Genomic DNA, 23310 nt, shown 5'->3' with positions numbered 1-23310 from the left:
CTGGAAGATTCTTTTGGTCAGAGTCTGCTGACCAAAAAAAGGGAAAGGAAATGCTTTTCTAAGAAGTTTAAATTAGATTGTAAATGTTTTAAGGATAAGTGCTATGATGTTCTTTGTAGAGCCAAAGAATACCTTGGACACCTCAAGGTTCTCAACAAAAAGTAATTCAGAATGGTGTTAGTTTTACAAATTCTTGAATTTACAGGTAGATACAGTGCAAAACCTTGAAGAGACCATGAGCTTTTGGCATCAGGGGCTTGTGAAGTTCATCCTTAAATGTCATATGCAACCTCTTCCCAAACCATCATTTCATCTGAACTCTTATTCCTCTGAACAAAAGATTTTTAGCATCTTGGGATCCTCTTCGGGTAAGAGAGGGAAATTAGTCCATGGAGCTGGAAATGCAGTGAGATATTTCTTTCCAATTCCTGCAGCAGCAGGAGGGAGAAGTTGCTTAAGGACCTATAGCAACTTGTTATGGATGAGTTCCCCCCAGTCGAAACCATTCGTTGCCAGGGGATTTGAAGTTTCTACATTACGTTATTTAAAATTGCTTCAGCTATAATTCCTTCTTACTTATATTTCATAAGATTCCCAGGACAGAGGCGTAACTTCCCCAGACTCTCTTCCTCCTTAATGTAACAGCATAGTGGGTGCTCCAGGGCAGAAAGCTGTTTTAAACTTGGTCTCCTCCCTGTGTTGTGTTAATCATTCACACTGGTAAGGGATTATAAAGATACTCCCCCCACACACACACTCTTCCTAACACTCAACATCATAGGCTAAGTAAATACAGCAACAGATGTATAAAAAAAAGTCAATGGTAACACTGTTTACACTAATACTGTGTATTAAGAAAACAAATACCAAACTGCCTGAAGTCAGTTCAGGGAAAAACCAAAACTCCTTATTATATACTTAAACGCTCACTTGTCCTTATCTACAATGAATCCATAAACAGTAGTGCAAACAGACTTCTGCACTTCATTACCCACTAAAATCTTTTCAGTGTGTTCCTAGCCATGATTTGGAAACCTGCTGGGGTTCAGTTTGGCTCAGCTGGCCTGCAATTTTGAACACCTTCTGGTGGTATCAGAAAGCATGTGTGCAGCCTGGAGCTGAGTTTCTCCATATATTAAGATTTTCCAGGGAATTAAAAAAATTGCACCACATAGCCCTATTATAATTGGCAGGGAGCTATGGTTTGTACCCTTTCAGCATGGTGGGCAATATTACCATCTGGATTCCCAGAGAAATAACTTTCATGTATTAGAAAAAGTCAGGGGCATCCCAGTTTAAAACCACAGACCTAACAGAAGTCATAGGAGATACTTTCGTTGTGTTACTTAAGTGTTAAGTATTAAAAAATGCCCTAATGTCTATGCATTATGATGGATGCATGTTTTGCAGTAAGCATTGATTAGGTTCTTGGACAAAGATAGAAATATGCTCCCTTCTTAACGCAGGATGGTAAAACAAAATCACGTAAGTGAATAAATGATGATTAAAATTGGTTGCAAATAAATTCAAAGGTAGGTTCATTGTAGTGGAATCCTGTTTAAAATTTTGCTTAAAATAATGAGACATCGGTTCTTTGAAATGTTTCCATCATCCAGGTAATATCCTATTTTAACAACTCACATCAAAACATCCAGTTCTACATAATGAAACTCTTTCTCTGTCTCAGCAAAGCGACCACTGCTAACCTTGACTTCTTGATGGAGATGTAACAAACATTTAGTGAAAATAGTGAATACTGATGACTTCACAAGCCTGTGTCAATCTATTTCAAAATGATGTTGTTTGATTGGTATAATAGCTGAATTTGAATATATACTGTTAAATATTCCTAACTTAGACATGTTGTTCACAATGTCACATTGATGTTGGAGGAAGCTGCATTTTTTTTCTTTTAAGAATTGCTCCTGTGGATACTGGAGAGCTGTTGGTACACAGAATACTGGTCACGATAGAGTTCCTGGTTCCCTCTGATGAGAAGCAGGGTGGTGTAATGGCTGGTGTCTTAGACCCGGAGTCATGAGAGATCTAGATTCATTTCATACTACCATCCCAGTACTTATTAGGTATCTTACCACTGGCAAGTCATTTAGCCTTCCTTCCCTTATCTGTAAAATGGGGATAATACCACTAATACCTACCTTACAAGATGGTTGTGAGGATGAAATGAGAAAATGTACATGGAGTGCTCTATAAATCCTAAAGTAATAAAGTGAATATCAGCTCCTGTTATTAATAGAATAGTTGCTTCTGAGGGAGGGGTTGCGAGGGAAGGATGAGGAAGGAAAATATGCATAGCACTTATTTTATGCCAGGTACTGTACTGCTTTTTAGAAATATTATCATACTTTATCCTCACAACAATACTGCAAGGCAGGTGTTATTATTATCCCCACTTTGCATTTAAGGAAATGGAGCAAAAAGAGGAGCTTGTAAGTGTCTGCATCTGACAACTCTATTGACTATACCACCAACTGCCTCTAGGGATAGAGAGAGAGTATATTACATGATACCTCTATAACTATCTTAGATATTTGATATTTGCTGATTCTGTCTCATTCTAAGGCCCAGAAGAACTCCTGACATCGTCTTGTTCTCTACCTTCAGATAGTTTGAAATATCTACCATGAGCTAATGATCATTCTGATCTCTACCTCTCCCCGTTCTGTTCATTTACAGTATACCTCTTGCTCCTGATCACCTACTTTCCCTCCACCAGCCTTTGAGATCTTCATAGAATCTCTCCAGTTACACTTGGAGTTGGGAATTCCACTGAGGTCACCAGTCAAAGTCTACAGTCCAGATCACTGGCCTTATGTTAAGAAAAACATGTACAGCTAGGTCCTAATTAGTATGACCTAATTCATAAATGCCATAAAGTAGTCACATGTGTTTGAATTCACAGAATTTGAAGCTATAATTATGTAAAATTACCATAGTTGGTTCCAGCTTAGTGGAAATATTCGTTGCAAATTCGAATAATATGACTACTTCACAAGATTCATTATTTTCACTAATTGGGACCTACTTGTATAAGAGTAGCTAATATATTATTCAAATACAGTTATATCAGAAAGGAAACATTTACTCTCCTAGGAACCATAGTTTAGGAACCTGGAAATATGCATTTTCATTCAACTATTCAAAGCTCACTCTATTATTGTTTACTAATATAGTACTCAGCAAATATATGCTTTACTTTTTTTTCAAAAATCAATGCAATATACATATTCCACTATCTAATGGAACAATGGGTTTGCATTTTAATTAATTTTGAATATGGGTATTTTGGCCTATCATAAAACTTGTTAAAATATGAGAGTACCTGTATCAATCAATCAATCAATAATCAATTGATAAGAATGTATTGAGCACCTGTTATGCACCAGGCACTGTGCTATACAAATATTTCCACTGTAATGGAATTTTAACAATGCTGGAAAATATTAAATATGCTTAGTAGTACATAAATTTGTTTTTTTAAAAAACTGTAAAAACATTTTCTCCCTGTAAGATTAACTAGAAACACTCCCCTTATTCCAAGGTCAGGTTTTTGCCAACTTCAATCAGCTAGAACAGACTACAAGTAAGCAAGAGGGATGACAATGGAAATCACTGTCCCCAAACCTCTGTACTGAAGTCTACTTAACTACATAGAAAGGTCTGCAGATCCTCATTCAGGGCATAGTTATTCTTTATTTAAATGCAATTCCATCAAATTTGGCTAATCTAGTTTCCCAGACCACAGAAGATTATGAAACGAATGCAGAAGAAACAGGGAGGCTCATTAGCAGTGGTGAAAACATAGAGAGAATAGCCCGACAGTAAGGTAGGTGATAGAGAAACTATGGAATTCTAAAAAAGAGCACATGAAAACTCAAAAAGTATAGCAGTCCAAGACAGGGTCAGTTAGTGTAGGGAGCCAATAGCACCCAGTTGCATGAAAGAAGGGATAATATGAAGTTGTTCAAGGGGCTAAACATAGTGACTGATATAGGATTCAGTCTGAATGCATGTGTAGCTTTCCTGTGTTGTCTGAAGCTTATTATTCTACCAACATGGCATCTATGCATTTTCCTGGAATAAACAATGCTTTCTCTGTATTATAGTCTGCCTATAATACATCCAGTGCCTACCAGTTATTTCTGAGGCTGCAGTATCTTGTGGCAGCTTTTAGCTGTAAACTGGCAACAGACTGTTTTAGCCATTTGCTAAGTTTTAGACATAGGATGGTTCACCCTCTTCCTCATCTTCAGAATAATTATCATTCAGATTGTGAAACCATTCATTGTCATACCAGAATGTAGACACTGGCATTCAGCACCAACTGTTTCATGGACTTTGATAATATCTGTAATCTGTTATGTTGGAACAATTTCCCAGAGATTCAAAGCTGTCTGAAAAAGTCCAATGAGCACTAACTTATGGCTACATAAGATCCATCTTCATCACTTCATTAGAAATGGAGGTTGAGTTCCACAGAATGTCATAAACTTATCATATCCAAGTCTGTCATATCACAGTAGCCTCAGAAGTCAATTGAGAAACAACATAGGTTCTTAGAAAAATGTATCTAGAACTTGAAGGGATCTCACAGGTCATCAGGTTCATCTTCAATTTACAAATGAGGTAACTGAGGCCTTTTGAGGTCAAATAAATGTAGAGATAAGTATGAAAGCTAAGATGAAATTAAAGGTCCTATGACTCTTAAGTTCAATACCAGCATATACAAATTATTTCACAGCCTTTCAATTAAAATACACAATTTTATTCCTGTCATTGACTGGACTAGTAGTCATCCAACAATTACTTATTTTAGTTGTTAAAATTATTGCCAGACACACATTTGTCTAAAATACAATTGTTTAAAGAACTCACTGAAGGAAGACTCTCACATGGTGGTCAGAAGAAGAAATACAAGGACCTCAAGTTCTCTCTGAAGAACTCTGGGATTACTTGAGTCACATGGGAGGTGCTGGCAAAGGACCACCCAGCATGGTGTGTCCATGGTACTGTGCTCTATGAGAAAAGCAGAATTACAGTAGCTCAAAAGAAACATGAGATGCATAGATTTAGAGATATCTCCACTCCAAATGTCTATGGGAACTATTCATATGTGACCTGTAGTGAAGCATTCTAAGCTCATCTCAGTCTGATCAGCCAGGCAGACACATTATACCTTGGCCCTGACATCGTGATGTCATTTTGGTCCTCTTCCAGAATAAAGGACGACAACCAACCCACCAACTTATTTTGACAAAAGGCAGAATATATCCTAGTGCATCGATTGCTAGGAGTTGGAACCAAGAAGCAATTGTTTCAGATCCTGCCTTTTTCCTTAATAGCTGTGTGACCATGGGCAAATCACTGAACTTTGCTGGGCTTTTGTTTTCTCATCTGCAAGATCAAGATGATAATGATGCCTAATAGGAATAATATAAAATTCAAATGAAATTCTGTTTATAAAGTGCACTTTAAGGCTATATAAATGTCCATATTTTGGTAAGGAACATTATTGATAAAAATGAGCAAGTATAAGTAGATACAGCTGAAATTCATTAGGCTAGCTCTCATATAAGGATAAGGACTGGACCTGTGATATCATTGGTATAAGGAGCTTCCTCGTGAGATACTTCCTCTACCAATGCAGGTCATCACCTTCTCTTCAATGTAAGAGTTTTAGACAGTAGCCAAGAAAAACAAGACATTGCATCAGGTGGCCAAGCTCATGCCAGAAGGGAGACTAGAATCCGGTGCTCCTTCTTCTGGGGCCTTCTCTCCATCCACTACACAACACTACCTTTAAAATTATTCTTTGCCTACAATTTAGAAGCAATGACTAAATTCCACATTAGGATTAAATTTATGAATGAAGAGCATGATATAATAGATGAAAATTGGACAGAAATTAATGAGTTGAAATTACTTCTTAGCACTACTGTTCCTGGCATCACCTTATGTAAATTGTATTTGTACTTGGGACGTCATTTTCCTCCATCAGAGGAATGGGCATAATAAAATGTGTTCAATACTTTGTAGGGACATTGTATGAATTAATAACTCTGGAATTCCTTAATGAAGAGCACTTTTTGACTATTTTCATACAGAGATTTTTTTCAGTGGCTTTGTTGAACTGCCAGCCTCCTTAGAAGATACTTTAAAGTGTATTCTAGAAAAAAGGGAGAGGGGTAGCAGATTTTGACAAAGCTACTATTAAATCCTTCAAAGTGAATTTGTAATTTGGCTTATCAAAAAAGTGACATGGTCACATCTAGATCATTTCTAAGTACACCTTTTCATGATACATAATACAAATGAGATACTCTGCCCTAGTACTGGTCACTGGTGGAAACTCAAAGCCCAGGGTGACAAAGGATACCACTCACCAAACGGTCCTCAAAGACAGGTAAATGCATTGTTCCCAACACCAACTTAGTGTGTATCTATAGATAGATCACATAAGTCACACCAATAAATTCTGGATGATATAAAAAAAAACCAGCCCAGTGATACAAGCACATCAGTCATAAAAGAGGTTAGGTTTGGTATCTATATAACTTTGAGACTCAGTTCCCCAATATGTGAACTGAGAAGAATTCTTTTGTAAAGTTTTTGTGATAAAATACTTTGTTATCAATAAATTGCTATATAAATATGAGCTATTTTATGACGATAGCAGGCCAGAAGTAAGTCAACATTGCTGATCTTTTTCCCCCATAGGAATCCCTAGTAGTGGAAGAGCTCTGAACATATTTTTATTAGGAAATGCAGAAGGCATTTAAAAGATAGAAAACATTCTTTTGTGATCATTAGTTTTTTTCAGCACTTACTTCCTTTTGCCATGTTTGCCTTATCTAGTGCTCATCTACTCTCCCTTAGCTATTCCCCTCTGGTACCCACTGGATCTCATCAAGTCCCCTCTACCCAGAGTCACTTATTTTTTTTTCCTTAGAGTCTTTCTGGTAAATAAGACAACTAATCAAATAAGTGCCAAAGTATTAATAGCGGCTATTGGTTTAGTGCTCTAAAATTCAGAATATTTATATTGAAAGAGAAGTCTTAAATATCTTCACCTGACTGTGGTGGCCAGATGACAAAGACGAGGAAGATTGTTTTGATCAAAGAGGCCTTTGGGCAGCCTTTCATTTCATAAGATGCAAATACTCTCAAAGCTGACCAGACATAGGGCTGAATCTGAGCAGGTGGACACTTCTGTTGTCTCTTGGACCAGTTTTATGAGTCTGGCACTAATAGTCAAAACTGTGTATAATTTTATATGTGTATGCATATACGTATGTGTATATATATATATATATAAAATACACATATATACATATATGCTATATTTTATTGTTTAGTCATTTTTTTAGTCTCGTTTGACTCTTTGTGACTCACCTTGGGTTTTTTTTGGCAAAGATACTAGGGGAGTTTGCCATTTCCTTCCCCAGCTCATTTTATAGATAAGGAAACTGAGGCAAACAGGGTCAAGTAACTTTATCAGTATCACACAACTAATAAGTGTCTGAGCTCACATTTGAATTGAGGAAGATGAGTCTTCCTGACTCCAGGTCTGGCACTCTATCCACCTGGCCACCTAGTTGCTCATATACTATGCACATATGTACTCTATATTACATACATATATACTATATACATATAAATGTAAACAAATAAACATACATATAGATATGGATATACACAGAGATATCTTTATATATCATGTATAGGATGTAAATTTTGCCTCTCTTCATAAGCATAGAAGGCAAAAGGATGAGAAAATATACCTTGAGGGCAGCTAGGTGGCACAGTGAGTAAAGTACCGGCTCCGGAGTCAGGAGGACCTGAGTTCAGTTCCAGCCTCAGAAACCTAATACCCACACACACACACACACACACAAAAACTAGCCGTGTAACCTTGGGAAAATTACTTAACCCCAATTGCCCTCCAAAAGGAAAATATATATATATATATATATATACCTTGAATAAGTAGCAAATAGTTCAGTTTTATGGGACTTTTTTAAAAATAAAGTTTAGCTTACGAGTCACCTTCTACAAGGAGATTTCCTGATCCCCTCAATTACCATCATACCTCCAAATCAAAATTACTATGCATACCATGAGTATACACACACATCAAGATTCCTATCACCTTATCTAAATACATGATTTTTCCCTGAGTTAGAACATACATTACGTGGAGCCGGCAAAAGAATTATATCATTTCTTTGTATTCTTAGCATGCAGTGCCATGACTGGTTTACAATGAGTACTTAATACATGCTTGTTGAATCAAAGTGAATTTTAACAATGCCATAGTCTCAAGAATAGTTCAATTATGGCAGCAGCTCACTTTGTTTCCCATTCTGGAACTTTATTGGGAAGGGGAAGTTGTCTAATAGCCACTCATTGCCATGAGATAACTAATTATGGGTGGATCCACATGATGCTCCTGCTATAAAGAGAGGTCAAGATGCAGAAAGATTTAAAATCATGTTTTTGGATCTTGAGAAATTATATCCAGAGTATGAAGAGCCTAGGAAAGTATGAAGAGCTGCCATCAATCTTTTAATTTCCCAAAGTAGACCAGATCATCTTAACACATTATAAGCCTTAATCTATTCTTGATGATGTTATATCTTATATACAAACAATAAAACACACACACACACAAACATACACCTTTAGTATGTTGAGAGAATTGCCATCAATTTTCACAAATTTCATTTTGTCAGTGGTAATTTTTTTTAAGTTCTGGGGTATTCAAATTTGTATTTCAGCTAGGCATGATGATTAGTCAGCAGCTGACTTGGCAGACTATCAAAAAGAGAACAAACCTGAACACTGTCAACTTTCCCATTGTACTAGGAGGGAAGATAAAATTATAGTACCTATAAATAGAAGAATCAGGTAAATGATGAAAACCAAAGGATCAGGGAAAGAAAACTTGGAACATATCTCAAAATGTGCACTATTGAGCAAAAGGCACTGTTATTTAGAAAGGACTACAATAGATCTGACCATTGTCTAAAGTAAATTAAAAATACACCAGGATCCATAATATGGAGAGCCACTTGCAAGCCTACCAGATGATTAGCACTTACTCTATTGGAGCTAAAGAATATTTTTACTTTGTTATGGTAATTCTTATCAGGCCACCTTCCATGTATTATACAATGCAAGCGATCTTTAAATTATTGTCAAAGTCTTTCTTAAAGAGAGCATTCACAAAGGACATGCAATTCATATCTTCTAGGGTTGCTGTCATTTCTAGGCTAAGTCCCATGGAAATTCATAAGTAAAAAAAAAATGAAAGTCACAAAGATGCAACTGCCTTCATAATGCCGATGCAGCAGTTATAAATATTTCATGAACATTGCATGGGCAGGGGCAGATCTCCATTTTTATGAGTTAGAATTTGTACAGCTAAGTCTCAGGATTTTACTATTCATAATGCGCAGTATGCCCTGTTAGAGCCATTCCATATAGTGCTTTTTAATATTTATGTTTAATGAAGAAATTACTGTTCTGAAAAGGGAACAAGCCTAGCCAAAGATTTCCCGTTACAATTTTAAGCATTGCTAAACTGAGAAGATTGCAATCCACAGAACTTTACATCATTGCTGCAGCCCTGTGCATATCAGAACAACTTTGAGTCATTCACGATAACTGATCAGAGATTAACTGTAAGCAAAAAGACCTTTTTAAAAAAGGCTATAATATCAAGTTCTGGACTTAAAATAACCTGAAAAATAAAGTGATATGAAGAGCAACTTTTCCAGTAAGAAAAAAATTAATCATAAATGATACACTTTCCTTCTACTTTATAGGATACATCCACACACATGCACACATACACACCCTTTCACACATATATTCTGGGGTTCTTATTCAGAAAACATTTTAACTTGCTAAGATAATATTGCTTGCTAAGTTCAATAATGAATCTCTATTGCATATTTTAAGGTAATTTATCAAAGTGCATTATCAGTAGCTGTCAGAATACATTTTGAAGTAAAAGTAATGAAAAAAAGAACTATTGTGTCTGTTGAAATCAAAGAACATGACTGCAGCTAAGTTGTTTTCAATGGCAAGGATAGCTGATTGCCCTCTAAATGATACTTATCCCATGAGGGAAGTAAAAGCCTGAAAAAAATCACAGGAAACAGATGCATGAAAATGTCTATCCGTAGCTTTTAAAAACATGCATTTGATATTTCATTTCATTTTTGTCATCTCGATCAATTCTTTCAAGGAGGTGAGTGTTGAAAAATGCCGCCATGATCACAGTGACATTTTAAAAAATAAGCTTAAGGTGCTGCTCAGCTCATGTATCTCCCAAGACTAGATTATTTCATATTGCAAAGTACAGGAGAATTTGCTTATCTTGATTATATAGTCATTTATGTCTTTTATTTGAATTTCATCTTAACATGACTAAAAAGGAAGAAAAAATCCTAATGGAATTTCTTCTTCTGATATTTCATCTAGGGGCAAACAGTATTTTAAAGGATTTTCACTAAGGCTTTTACTAATGCATTGTTGGAAAATTCCACAATAGAGTCTGAAATTTCTAATGCCTCAAGATAGGGTTTTTTGTTCCTGGTTTGGCCAAATGGAAGTTAGAACTTTTATCTTTCTTGAGTTTGTAATTTTATTTTCAGCATTTCCTTTGGGAGGTGAATTTGCAGTTCAGTTTAAGTGTGTTAACCTTCAGTAACTAATGGGTTTAGGTGCAATTCTGAAGGATTTCAGGAAAAAATACAGAATATAGTGTATTGTAAAGTTGGATTTGCCTTAGACTTCCCCAGTGTTCCTGTTATTCTGATCCCCCTTTCAATCACTGTATTTTAATTATGTACTCTACTTATCTGACCTATTTGAACAGGATCCAGATATGGTGCGGAACATCTGCCGTTGGATTAGACAGGCTGTTCGGATTCCTTTCTTTGCCAAATTGACCCCAAATATCACTGACATTGTAAGCATTGCGAGAGCTGCCCAGGAAGGTAAGAAACAAGCCTGTCGCCCTTGTCCTGTTACCCAGATATGTGTCTTAAACAAACTCCCATGTTAATTGTACTAAAACAATTTCCAAACTAATGTGTGTAGGTCAAATCATCTAGATATGTTCAAAACTTTTATCTTGTTTTTAATAAACTCAAAGGACATGATTTATTAGCAGTTTATCTCTACTTTGAGACAGACTTTAAAATGAAGAATAGATCTCACAAAAACTTAGAAGTGGTATTTTATTTGATTAGAAAAGGATGGAACAACCAGTAAATGCACCTCTCTTTGGGTCTGGGAATAAAGACTGTTGTCACCATCTGTTCTGCTTGAAAATGAATCCCAGCTTCAAATGTACAGACATAGTTAACAAACTCATGTTTTCAGCAATAGCATTCAAACCCTCAAAGCCAAAGATCCAGCACCTGTAACAGCCACAAATATAAATAACATTTCCAAATCTCAAAAAAAATGTCAGAAGTCTACACTAGCCTCAAAATGGACCTCACTTGGTTTTCACAATATCCTTTCTATTGTGGGAGCCTAATAAATATTTACTGAAGAAATAATGAATGGATAAATGAATAAATGACAAGAAATTTTTTAGTCTTGTGTCTTACACAAGAAATTGTTTTCTGCAATCCTAAGTATAAGTTTCAGTTATTTTTAAAGCATTTACACAAAGAAATGCCTACCACTGGTAAACCTGTATGGTAGAATCAATACATGACCATTAAAAAGTCTTCTCTACCATATTTTGAGTTACAATCTCAAGAATCACATCTTGAATGCTATTCTTTGTACCAGGAAGGTTCTCCTCCATTGTCACTGTCCTTCTTCGAGTTTTGAATTGCTATCCAGCCTTTAAGGCCCAATTTAAATGGTACTTCCTCAAAGTGTTTCCTAGTGTCCCCTATCTACAATGACTTTATATCTTAGATCTCACATAGCACTTTGTTTTATACATCTCTAAAGTCTTTCTTGTGTAATGTTGAGGATAATAGTTACCCATTTCCATTTTATTTAGAACAACAGTGTGCCATTAGTGGATTGGGTGCTGGAACTAGAGTCAAGAAGACCCAGGTTCAGACCCTTCCCCAGAACTTACTAGCTGTATGACTGGATAAATCACATACCTCCCCTAAACCTCAGTTTCCTTATCTGGAAAAGGAGATGACAATAGCACCTAACTCACAGGTGGAGTAGGGATTATTTCATTCTTTGTTTTATATAAGCTAGCATAGTGCCTGACATACAGTGCATGCTTAATAAATGCTTGTTGAATGGAGGCATGATAACAATTTGCTTTTATAGAGTTTTGAAGTTTACAAAGTTCTTTGTATACATTATTCCCACTGACTTTTATTATTCTCTTGTCAGACTACAAACTTCATAAAGTCAAGGAGTGTGCTTTTTAGCTTTCCCAAATACCTATACTCATGCTCTATACCAAGTAGGCATTTAATAAATGTTTACTGAATGAATGTTAGATGAAAGTAGATGGCAAGGAGGTGGCAGTGAATATTCTCAGAAGTGTGTAGTGTTTCCTTGCCCATTTCTCTGTTTGTGGGCTAGAAAAGATTTCAATTTAGTCTTGTCACCATAACTCCAAGGGAATGTTGACTTCTTTCTACATACAGGTGGTGCAGATGGTGTTACAGCCACCAACACTGTCTTGGGCCTGATAGAACTCAGAGCAGACGGAACACCCTGGCCTGCAATTGGTGTAGGGAAGAGGACCACATATGGTAGCGTGTCTGGTAGGTTTCGCCCTTCGCTTTGTGTTGTGCATCCTAAGAGGCCTTTGGTAATCTCATAGTAGACCAGAATAGCTTGTCTTCTCTAATACTCAGTTCTTAAAATTCACTGCCAATCGAGGTTCTTCACAGTCACGACAGATGGAATAGAACTGAGTGTGAAAACTTTCCTGATGCTCTTTCCTTTTATGTTAGAACAGTGTAACAGAACACCAGGATAGGGATCACTCGAAGATCGGCAAATTCTGCTCTCCCATGGCCTCTGCTTTTTTCTATAATTTTTCATCATCCCAGTAGTCATGCTCCATAATAGACAGAGGCTGTCCTGATTACAGTGTCTATCTGAAAGACCAAGCTACTTTTTTTCTTCCTCTCATGTTTGAAGACTGCTTTCTTCAAATACAGACTGCCCTAACTTCATCCAAAACAAACCACTTTAAAAATTGCTTTGATAGATTTAGAAAACAAGATCTTTTGTGATCCAATCTTTGCACCTTCATGTGCTTTTTTTAATCTTCTAGTGCCCATATTAAAATATAATAATAGTAGTAGTAATAACAACAGCAACAACAATAATAAAAAGTTTTAAGCCCATGATCCTGTTCAGTGTCTGCACTCACTAATGTATTAATTCATTGACCCGGCGCACTCTGTTGCTGTGACAACATGAACTAGGTCTTGCTGAGACAATGCTGTGAGGTTCTTGACTGTACTGGTATGGGGATTAGTCTCCTTGGTGATAGAGACAGTGGTAAATATACATAACATAATAGCGTCCCACTGTTCAAGAAAAACAGTGCTGAATCAAACCAAAATGTGCATATGGACGAGACTGGATAGACCAAACTAAAGCTTCAGTCCATGCTGTGGTATTATGTTTAGAGAGCAGAAGGTATATCTAGGAACCCTGGTGAAAGAGTCCCATTATGACTCTAATTGGATACCATTTGGACAAACAATACTAGATAGGATGAAGCTAGAAAAGGGCACCTGCTTGGTCCATAGCTACAACTTTAAGTTATGGTGACTGTATACCAAACTCTTAATTGTATTGTTAGAATAACAAAGGTGGATGGGTGTCTGTATGTGTGTGTATGTGTGTTTGCACACGTGTATGTATGTGCACATGTATGTGTGCAGAGGCGCATACACGTAAGAGACAGTTTGGGTTGGACTGTAATGTGCACTATGTTTTCTGTCAGCCCATTTCAATTTTTCCAGCCTGCCATGTTGACAGCAAAAGAATAAAGGAGGTCACAGAGGGTGCTGAACATTAAAAATTAATAAAACAACTATTGCAGTAGTATTTTATATAAGTAGTACCATTCACACTTTCTCATTTATACTGCAATTTCTGAATATTCTCCATGCTGTAACTCAGTCTAATAAAACTACAGAATTATAGCATTAGGGAAAGTCTTTTGTGTCACCATTTTTAAACCTACCTACACATGCATACAAACATTGGAAATCATAGCAATACCTGAAAACAAACCAGCTATACCTGAGGGCCAGTTAGCATTTCCATAAAATTTTCTATTTCTCAGGTTTATAAATTCTGACATAAATATTCACTCAGGCTGTAGCAGATCTAAGTCTGTGTGGAGCATTTATTTAAAAAACAAAATAAAACAAAGAATCCACCATGATATTTGAAGGTTTGTTGCTTATTTCAAATAAGGCCCATGAAAAGTCCCCGTGTTTAACATCCTCTGTTGTTGTTTTTTTTAAAGATCTCCACTATAGCAACAAAATAGTTTCTCCTCCTAAATGCAAAAAAATCCTACTTTTATTTAAAGATAATGTAATCTGAAAGGCAATTTAGGCAAGGGTTTTTTCTATATATACATACACACACATATATATGTATATACACATATACACATACACATGCACATATACATATATATATATACATATACATGGAAGAGTGCAAAAATCAATTCTATAATTAAGTATCTACAGTTTCAGCAATAACAAAGCCAAACCAAACACACTTGTGTTAAATAAATGTTAAATGATAATGATGTTCAAATTTTAGGAGAGATAGTATAATCAAAGTAACTAAGTATATTTCTTAGTAATACGGAATATGGCTGTCAAGACTCAAAATGCTACCTCCAAGGAGAAAATCGCATCAAATAGGCCAGTTTATCTTTACAAGATTTACAAAATTTACCAAAGCACAGCACTAATGTCTTTCTAAGAGTTCCCCCGAGAACTGGAATTTGTAGTTGAGTCCTAGAAGAGCTGCCTGAAGCACAGAATCAAAAGCCTGAAAGCTAAATACAGCTCAATTTCTGCTGGTTATACCACCTATGCTTTCTGTTACTGGGGAAGAATTGTTTTTCTAGTAGATTCATGAGGTCTTTGTCAATTAGTTAGACATCAATCAAACCATACTGTGGTCAGACACTTTAGTGGTCGGGGTGGGGAACTTGTGACCTCAAGGCCACATGTGACCTTCTAGGGCCCCAAGTATGGCCTTTTGACTAAATCCAAATTTCACAGAACAAATCCCCTTAATAAAAGGATTTGTTCTATAAAACTTGGGCTCAATAAAAAGACTATACCCAAGGACCTAGAAAGCTACATGTGGTCTCAAGGATGCAGGTTCCCCACCCTGTCTAGCCTTTTAAAAGAACAAAAGAAGGTGGGGTTTTTGTTGGTGTTGTTTTGATGTCACAGTACACCATCAAGGAATCATAAGTTCCTTTGGTTTGGATTAAGACTTCATATCAAGCAGCAAAAACTTTATTAGAGAGACTTAATAATGACTGGGAGAGGAAGCATGGTATAGCAGATAGGAGTCAGTCTAACAATCTGTCAGTCAGAAGATGCCATTTAAAGTCCAATTCTTGGCATATACTAGCTTTGTGACCCTGTGTAAGTAAGTCACTTCCACTCTCAGAGCCCCCAGGCAACTCCCTAAGACTGTAAGTTTCTGATAAGTCATTGATCTGAATCCAGGAACAAAGGCTCTTCACCAAGAGTTCTCTACCTCCATGAAATCACAGATCCAGACAAAAAGTTAGAGTGGTAAGTGTACTCCCATTCCAAACATCAATTAAAGAAACTGCTTTCTTGAATCTGATTCATCTATTTCAGATGAATATTTCAAAAATATTAAACTATTTCAGTTATATGACCACATTGGGGAAATAGTAATGGAATGATTCCATGAAGAAAAGGCATGTGAAGTAAGGTAATAGATTTATTTAATGAAAGGAGAAAAACATTTTCCAGTGTCTCATTGTCTTCAAAACTTTGAGAATGACTAACTGTTCTTCTGTTTGAGTCTGATTTGTTGAATTTCATGAAAAGTGTCATTATTTTTCAACTTGTGGTTTTCACATTTGGACCCTGTTTGAAGATACTGTCTGATAAAGTAAATTATTTCAACAATATCCATTTTTATTTAATGACATAACTGCCAACTTGTTATTATTATTTCCGGGATGAGAAATTGGCTAGGACGAAAGAACAACGTGTGTGAACTTCTAGGACCTTTATTTATCATGTAGTACACATACAGAAATCCTTTATATAAAGGGTTAAAAAAATAACTATTGCATTTACTCAGCAAACTAATAGCTTATTCAAAACAGAGTTGTTATAGTCTGTAAATAAATAAATGATTGGAAAATTGTTAAATTTTCAGCTGGGTGGTGCATTGAATAGAGAGTTGGACTTGGAGTAAGGAAGACTCATCTTCCTGAGTTCAAGTCTGGCCTCAGACACTTACTAGCAGTGTGAACCTGGAGAAGTGACTTAACCCTGTTTGCCACAGTTTCCTCATCTGTAAAATCATCTGGAGAAGGAAATGGCAAACTGCTCCAGTATCTTTGCCAAGAAGGCCCCTAATGGGGCCACAAAGAGTCAGACATGACAGGAACAATTGAACAACATCTAGAAAATTGCAGTATATTATTTCCTCCCTTTAGGCTGTTCTGTGAGTTATGTTAACTGTTCCAACATTCCTTATGGCGACTTTTTATTTCTTTTTATATGAATACAAGAAAGGATAAATTGTACATTTTGTTAGTAGTTTTGCAAACTTATGTTTAGCATTGCGAGTACAGATGTACAAATTACACAATCTGAAGAAGACTTAATAACGAAAGTGCTTTTGAACGAAAGTAAGAGTTTAAGCATTGACCCTCCTCCCATCCCAAAAGTTTTGACTTCTGTTTAAACAAATCTTTAGGAGTAAAGTTTCAACTCTATGCATAGGAATGTAGCAAGATAGATTTGCTTGCTCAGTGTCATACAACTAATTTCATGTACAATACATGAAAAAGCAAAACCTTCTTTGTTGTCTTGATAATCTTACAATTATCATTTCTTTAAAACTGAGAATGAAATATTATATTGTTTCCTAGAAGAGTTGTGCTTGAATTTTATTTGTATAACAAATAGTTTCCAAAGACTGTTTGAAGGATCATGCTTAGGTTCTTACATCATATGTGAATATAAAAAATCCACATGCAAAAGAGTCTTATTTTATTAAATAATTCTTAATGGAATATATCATATCTTTATATATATGTACATATAGAGAGAGTGTGTGTAAGTAATACAAGGACAAAATTGAAACTAGAACCTGCTTTCCTGGAGTCTACACTTGATGGAGAAGCAATAATTGGTATACAAATTAGTTGATGAAAAATACGTACAAACTAAATATACAATATAGGAGAACGGGGGGCAGGGAGAGAAATACCAACAACTGACAGGTCAGGAAAAGCTTAGTGTCATAGCAGCTAGTACCTGAACTGAGTCTTAAAAAAAGATAATGAAAACATTTATAGAGTGTTTTACATTTTGCAAAACACTTCACATAGGGATTTTTATATAATTAATAAGGGCATAGATACCTTTTACCAAACCCATCTAAATTATAGCCTGACAAGTTAAGACCTCTATTGATTGCCATCAAGAGCTATAAATGTTTCAGTTTTAACATGGAAAGTAAAAATAAATATCACATTTGCCAAACAAAAACATAAAAGGAAAATCCTAAAAGGCAGAATTTTCACTACCTACTCTCTTTTCTCTTACACTACTGATTTCTGAGCACCACCATGAACTAAAAATTTGATCTGCCTTCTATTCAAATTTGTGGAGACCTAACTCTTTCAGAAGTTTCACTGATCATAATTATTAATGCCTTAATAGTATAAAGGCTGTACTTGGACAAAAAAACAACAACCACAAAAGTCTAAAGGAGATTTATCAAATAAAGATGCTGCATTCCGTTTTCCATTATAAATTATCAGTTCTGTTGAGAGCAGCTCAGCCATTAGGAAAAAAAAAACTCTCATTTAAATAATGCTCATTTGAATATATTCATGTAGAGATTCACAAAGAATTCTCTTTTCTATTATATTGTCTTTGCTGCTGCCTGATTTTCTCAGTGTACGGCCGTCATTGGTCTGTGCAGGAGATCAGAGCCCTAATAATAGATTTTTGACAGCGAGCTCGCCTGCTACCTGCCCTACACAAATCCTCACTGTTCATGTTTGCTTCATGGCAACAAAGCAGACAGAAGGAAAATGCCAAGTGCTGAGTTTGAGGTACAGCCTTGCCATAGCTTGACATTTCAGCAGAATAGCAGTTTATGAGATGCATAATTTTTCATCTGGGACTCAGCTGCCATATTCATAGAAGCTTACAGCTCATCGACTGACTGGAGCTAGGGCAAAGGTGGAAAGCACAGATCAAGGTCTACATCCCTTCCATAGCTATTTTAATATAACTCTAATTCTAAAGATAAGCTGATAGGACCAAATGGCTTTTTTCCCCTTAAATAAGCTAAAAGACTTACTGGATCCTTAGTCAAAACAAGGTTGGGAGGGGCAGGAGGTAGGAGTGGATATAATGGAGGCTTGGTCAGTTCCTAAGAAAATATTTGCTAGACTTTGTTAACCAAAAGACTATGACAAGCACATTAAGGAGACTTCTTACCTTTGCAGCAGCAATAATGAATTATTAAATCTCCTTCCTGTGTGTGTATGTGTGTGTGTTTCATAAAGGATGATTTCAACCTTGAAATTAATCAAAAATGTTCTATTATGAAAGTAAAACTAGAGAGTATTGTGTCTCTGAGATTGAATTTAAATATTCTCAGATTCATGCATATCTCCTGTACTAAAAAAAAAAAAATCAGTGTAGGTACACGTCAGTGACTGTTTAATTTAGAACTACACATCTCTGTAAGCTTCAGAAACAGTTCACCATGTCACAGTCTCATACAGAACAATGCTACAGTACATTGGATTAATTAAAGAAGCCTTGCAGAGAACTGAGTTCTCAGTATGTCAAGATTTCAGTTTTATGTTAAATATTTTCTAAAGGCCAGACCCTGAAATCTCAGGGGCTGTACCAAGCAGTGAGCTGTGAATTTAACCATAGGCTAACTGCTAATGATAAGGAAAAGAGTCCAAGTTGAGGCAGCTGTAATACAGTCATTGGATTAGGCTATCAATCACTCAGCTCCCCAAGGAACAGGCAAAGAAGACAAAACAGTGAAAAGGGAAATTAGGAAAGGAGGGCATGACTAGAATGAGATTCCTCACCATCTTTATCCATTAGTTGGCTCGAATCCCCAAAGCATCAGACAGAAATGTCCAGCATTCCTCTGACTTGGAACCCAGGGTATTTATTCCCATCATTTAGAGCACTATCAAATTGCCATTAACTTCCTCTAGTCTCCAGTGATCCTGGAGGTACCTGGACACAACATCTGATTTACAACGTGCGTTTTTATAATAATGAATTAAATGACCTTTCAATTTTCGGATATTATAGGTCATAATGCTCTGTTGTTTCAGGGTCCACTGATGATAGTGGGGGAAAATATTTTATTTTCACTTCCAAAATGCTCTCACCTTCTATTGAAGTTGAGTATAGAATTAGGTAGATGATAAAAGGTTACAAGCACTGCTCATGTGAGTACAAATAATTAAGTATATTATTTCCAAAATAAAGCCAAAGGCTTTCTCCCATAGGAAGAAAAAAGAAAAATATTCTATCTAAAAATATTAGTATACCTGTACATATAATCTGAATGCAAATGGTAGGAGCAAGGTCAGAGTTCATTTGTGGCTAACATAATAAATAGAATGTATAATCCCAGGTTTCCTCATAAAAGAGATCATATCACACCACTGACATTCAGTACAGTGAGTACACACAATTGGGTAGAAAAAGTTCAATTGTAATGGATGCTGAGAATAATTTATGGATACTAGTCTTCCTTTGAAAAAGAAATAGGTGTACAGAGCTGACAAGGGTAAAGTGAGACTCATAACTATAAAATGGATTTTGGGGGGATTTATTTTTGGTTCATTTGTTTTAAAGCTTTGGTGCTATGCCTGGAACATAGTCTACCTAATAAATGCTCATTGATGGACTAAGTGATAGAAGTGAAAATAGTTTAGGGGAGGGATTTGATTTGATGGGTATATGCAGCTCCAGGGTGAGGAAATGCCCTCTGCCAGTGCAGGCTGGGACCAGCTATAGAACATGTGGCCTTACAGTATGATAATCCTAGAGCACTGGGAGGGTGGGACTTGCTTAAGGTCATGAAGCTGGTGTGTGTCAGAATCAAGACTTAAACCCAAAGTCTTTCCGACCTCAAGGCCAACTCTATTTTACTATTTTAAACTGCCATTCATGTATGTGACCACAGAGGGTAATCATTGCACTAACTAATCCATCAAGACAAAGCCACTTTTAAGAACGAATTTATTGGTCTATACAAGCCATTGACAGAGCAACAAACTTCAGATTTTTAAATTTTTTTCCTTAATTGTTTCTTTTTCTTTCTACCTCAACAAGTGATATCTTGATCAATGTAAAATAACCTCATCAACAAATTACTTTGTTGTTGTTGAGTCACTTTAGTCATATGTGACTCTTCATGACCCCATCTGGGGTTTTCTTGGCAAAGATACCTGTGGTTTGCCATTTCCTTCTCCAATTGATTTTACAGATGAGGAAATTGAGGCAAACAGGTTAAATGACTTACCCAGGCTCACACATATGACTTACCCAAAGGTTAAATGACTTACCCAAAGGTTAAATGAAAGGTTAAATGACTTACCCAGGCTCACACAGTAAGTATCTGAGGTCAAATTTGAACTCAGGTCCTTCTGACTTCAGGCCCCATGCCCTATCCACTGCATCACCTACTCGGCCAATCATCAAATTATATACTATGGTGGAAAAGATAAAAGTTTCTGTCATTTGTATTGTTATTTTCAGATAATTCATTCTCTCCCCAGTTGGATCATAAAACACTTGAAATGAAGATTGTGCCATATACTTTGAGGCAAACACCTAGTGACGTGCACGTCAGCTTCAAAAGGAGGTGCTCTTATTGAAGTCTCATGTAGAACATTGCTATAATACATAGGGTTTGGAAACACCCTAGAGCAGGAGCTTCTTGAGGGCAAGATGCATTTCATCTCTGTCTTATATCTTCAGCACTTAGCACAGGCCTCACATATACTTTAATTGGGACTACAATAGACACCCAAGTACACATCCCCTTGTTTAATTTATACTTGTTGCAAGTTAGCAGCTATACAGGGGTTAATGGCACTGAATCGGGTCCTATGATGGAAACTATCTAAAGGTGCTATTGGGGGGTGGGGGGGGTGAAATCTTGGTAAGTGACCAACGATGCCATACAAACTATCTCCACTGATTCACCAGAGGTCTGAATTTGAATAAATCTAACCTTACTTAGGATCATGTTACTGGATTAACCTCTGAGTAGTAATTTTCATATTAATGTATAGCTGGTTTTGAGATAAGGTTTTTTTAAAGGCAGTTTTAACTTTTGTTTGAATTAAAAGATTGTATATTATTCTTTAAAATTATACAGGCTTAAGATTCTATTACAAAGCAAATGTTATATTGTATTTTTTTACACTTAATAGATACAAACCAGTAAAAATTCACTTGGAGGGGAAAAACCATATCTTCATTTAGTCAACAAAAGAATCACATTTTTACAACTTACAGCCACAAACTCATAAAACTTTCATAGATTAGTGTTTAAAAGAAGTAAACATTTCACCTCAGGCTGCACCAAAACAGATTTCTAGGGTTCTCTGCTATCATGGCTGCCAAGCAAAGGAATCCTGACATAGTCAAGTTGAGACCTTTTTGGAATGCCAATATGACAGTTTTGCTTGCAGTTCAAGTAGTGTCTTGAGAGTAACACCTTTTCAATTATTTTTTTTCCCTGAAGATCAAGAACTTGCTATGTGGCCTTGGGTAAGTCACTTCCTCTCTAAACCTCAATTTTGTTTAATCTTGTAGAATATGGAGGTTATACTACAAAATCCTTATAACTGGAAATTAAATTTGCTTTAAAATTTGTAAAGGCAAGACATTCTACCTGCATAATCCCATTTAAGCTTCCTAACACTCCTATGAATTACCTGGTAGTGAAGGAACTAGTCTTGTCATTATTATGTAACTTACCCATAATCACAGAACTAGTAATTCTCAGAAACTAGATTCAAACCCAAGTCTTTCTTATTTATTCCAAGGAAAATATAAAAACTGGAAAGCACAAATTCCCTTACATAAATGCTAAAGTCCTTTATACCCCTAACATTCTGTTGAAAGTGAAACAGTTAATGAGGAAAGATGAGAAGAAAAAAAAAACATCTTAATGCTCCTCCCTTTGTTGCATTTATGTCTCAAATGAACAACACAAATAGAAACCCCCTTTTACAAAAAGATTTTAAATGCTGTTTAATTTTATATGCAAATAAGCTTCCCTGAGGAGAAAAATGATCTGGAAATATTGAGACAGTGGTAGTGAAAATAAATGAGGGTTATCAACTTTAAACCAACATGAGAATATCCAGTCATTGAAGTTAAGTTTTCTTCCTTGAATTTTGATCTCCAATTCACCTTGCAAGTTGCCTGTACTTTGTGCATTATGTAGACATATGAGATCATGGGCTTTACTGTTGGTTCCTTCCTTTCATTTTTTTTTTCATTTGAATTTCTGAATTTATCTACTACCATTCTGCTACTTATATTGTAGCTACTATGATATCTATCTTAAGAGTTTACATAGGCAGTTTCTTCCCTCTCCTCTTTTTCATCTTAAAGTTCTTTTGATGAGATTTACAAGGCCTTAGGCAAATATATTCTTAATAGCTCTTTTTAGGCAGATTTCTCCCTAACCGAGAGTCTACTGTTCCAGTATTTTAAATGATCCAGAAATTCAGATATAATTCTCAGACAAGATCTCAGCCTTACCAAATGTCTTTTCCCTTTCTCTTCTGAATCCCTGTCTTTGTGCAACTATAATGAAAACACCCCCCTTAGCACAAAGATCCTCAGTTTCTTGGCTAAAACTATGTGATCTTTGGCTGTACTCTTAAAGTTCCTTTTGGAGTATCATTTAAATTCACATTAATCATCAGAAATCGCAGCATGTATGGGAAGTTCTCAGGTAGTGTTTAGATGCATACCTCAGGAAGAGACAGCAGCC

At 36.0% G+C, this 23310-nt stretch overlaps 1 protein-coding gene across 1 annotated transcript in view; it reads left to right on the top strand.

The window, feature by feature from the left end:
- Positions 1-23310, top strand: part of DPYD (dihydropyrimidine dehydrogenase) — a 1126518-nt gene that overhangs the window by 830097 nt on the left and 273111 nt on the right. Inside the window, exons 17-18 of the mRNA XM_069063397.1 lie at positions 10907-11027; positions 12669-12788. Coding sequence (XP_068919498.1) covers positions 10907-11027; positions 12669-12788 — 241 coding nt within the window. The remainder of the gene's footprint in view (positions 1-10906; positions 11028-12668; positions 12789-23310) is intronic.

This window comes from Petaurus breviceps, unplaced genomic scaffold (genome assembly GCF_028583685.1).
Source record: "Petaurus breviceps papuanus isolate PSGF00001 unplaced genomic scaffold, PetGlider_PUasm1.0 90564, whole genome shotgun sequence".
NCBI classification, from domain to species: Eukaryota; Metazoa; Chordata; class Mammalia; order Diprotodontia; family Petauridae; genus Petaurus; species Petaurus breviceps.
Note: the sequence above shows the minus strand (reverse complement) of the source record. Positions and strands in the feature narration are given on the sequence as shown.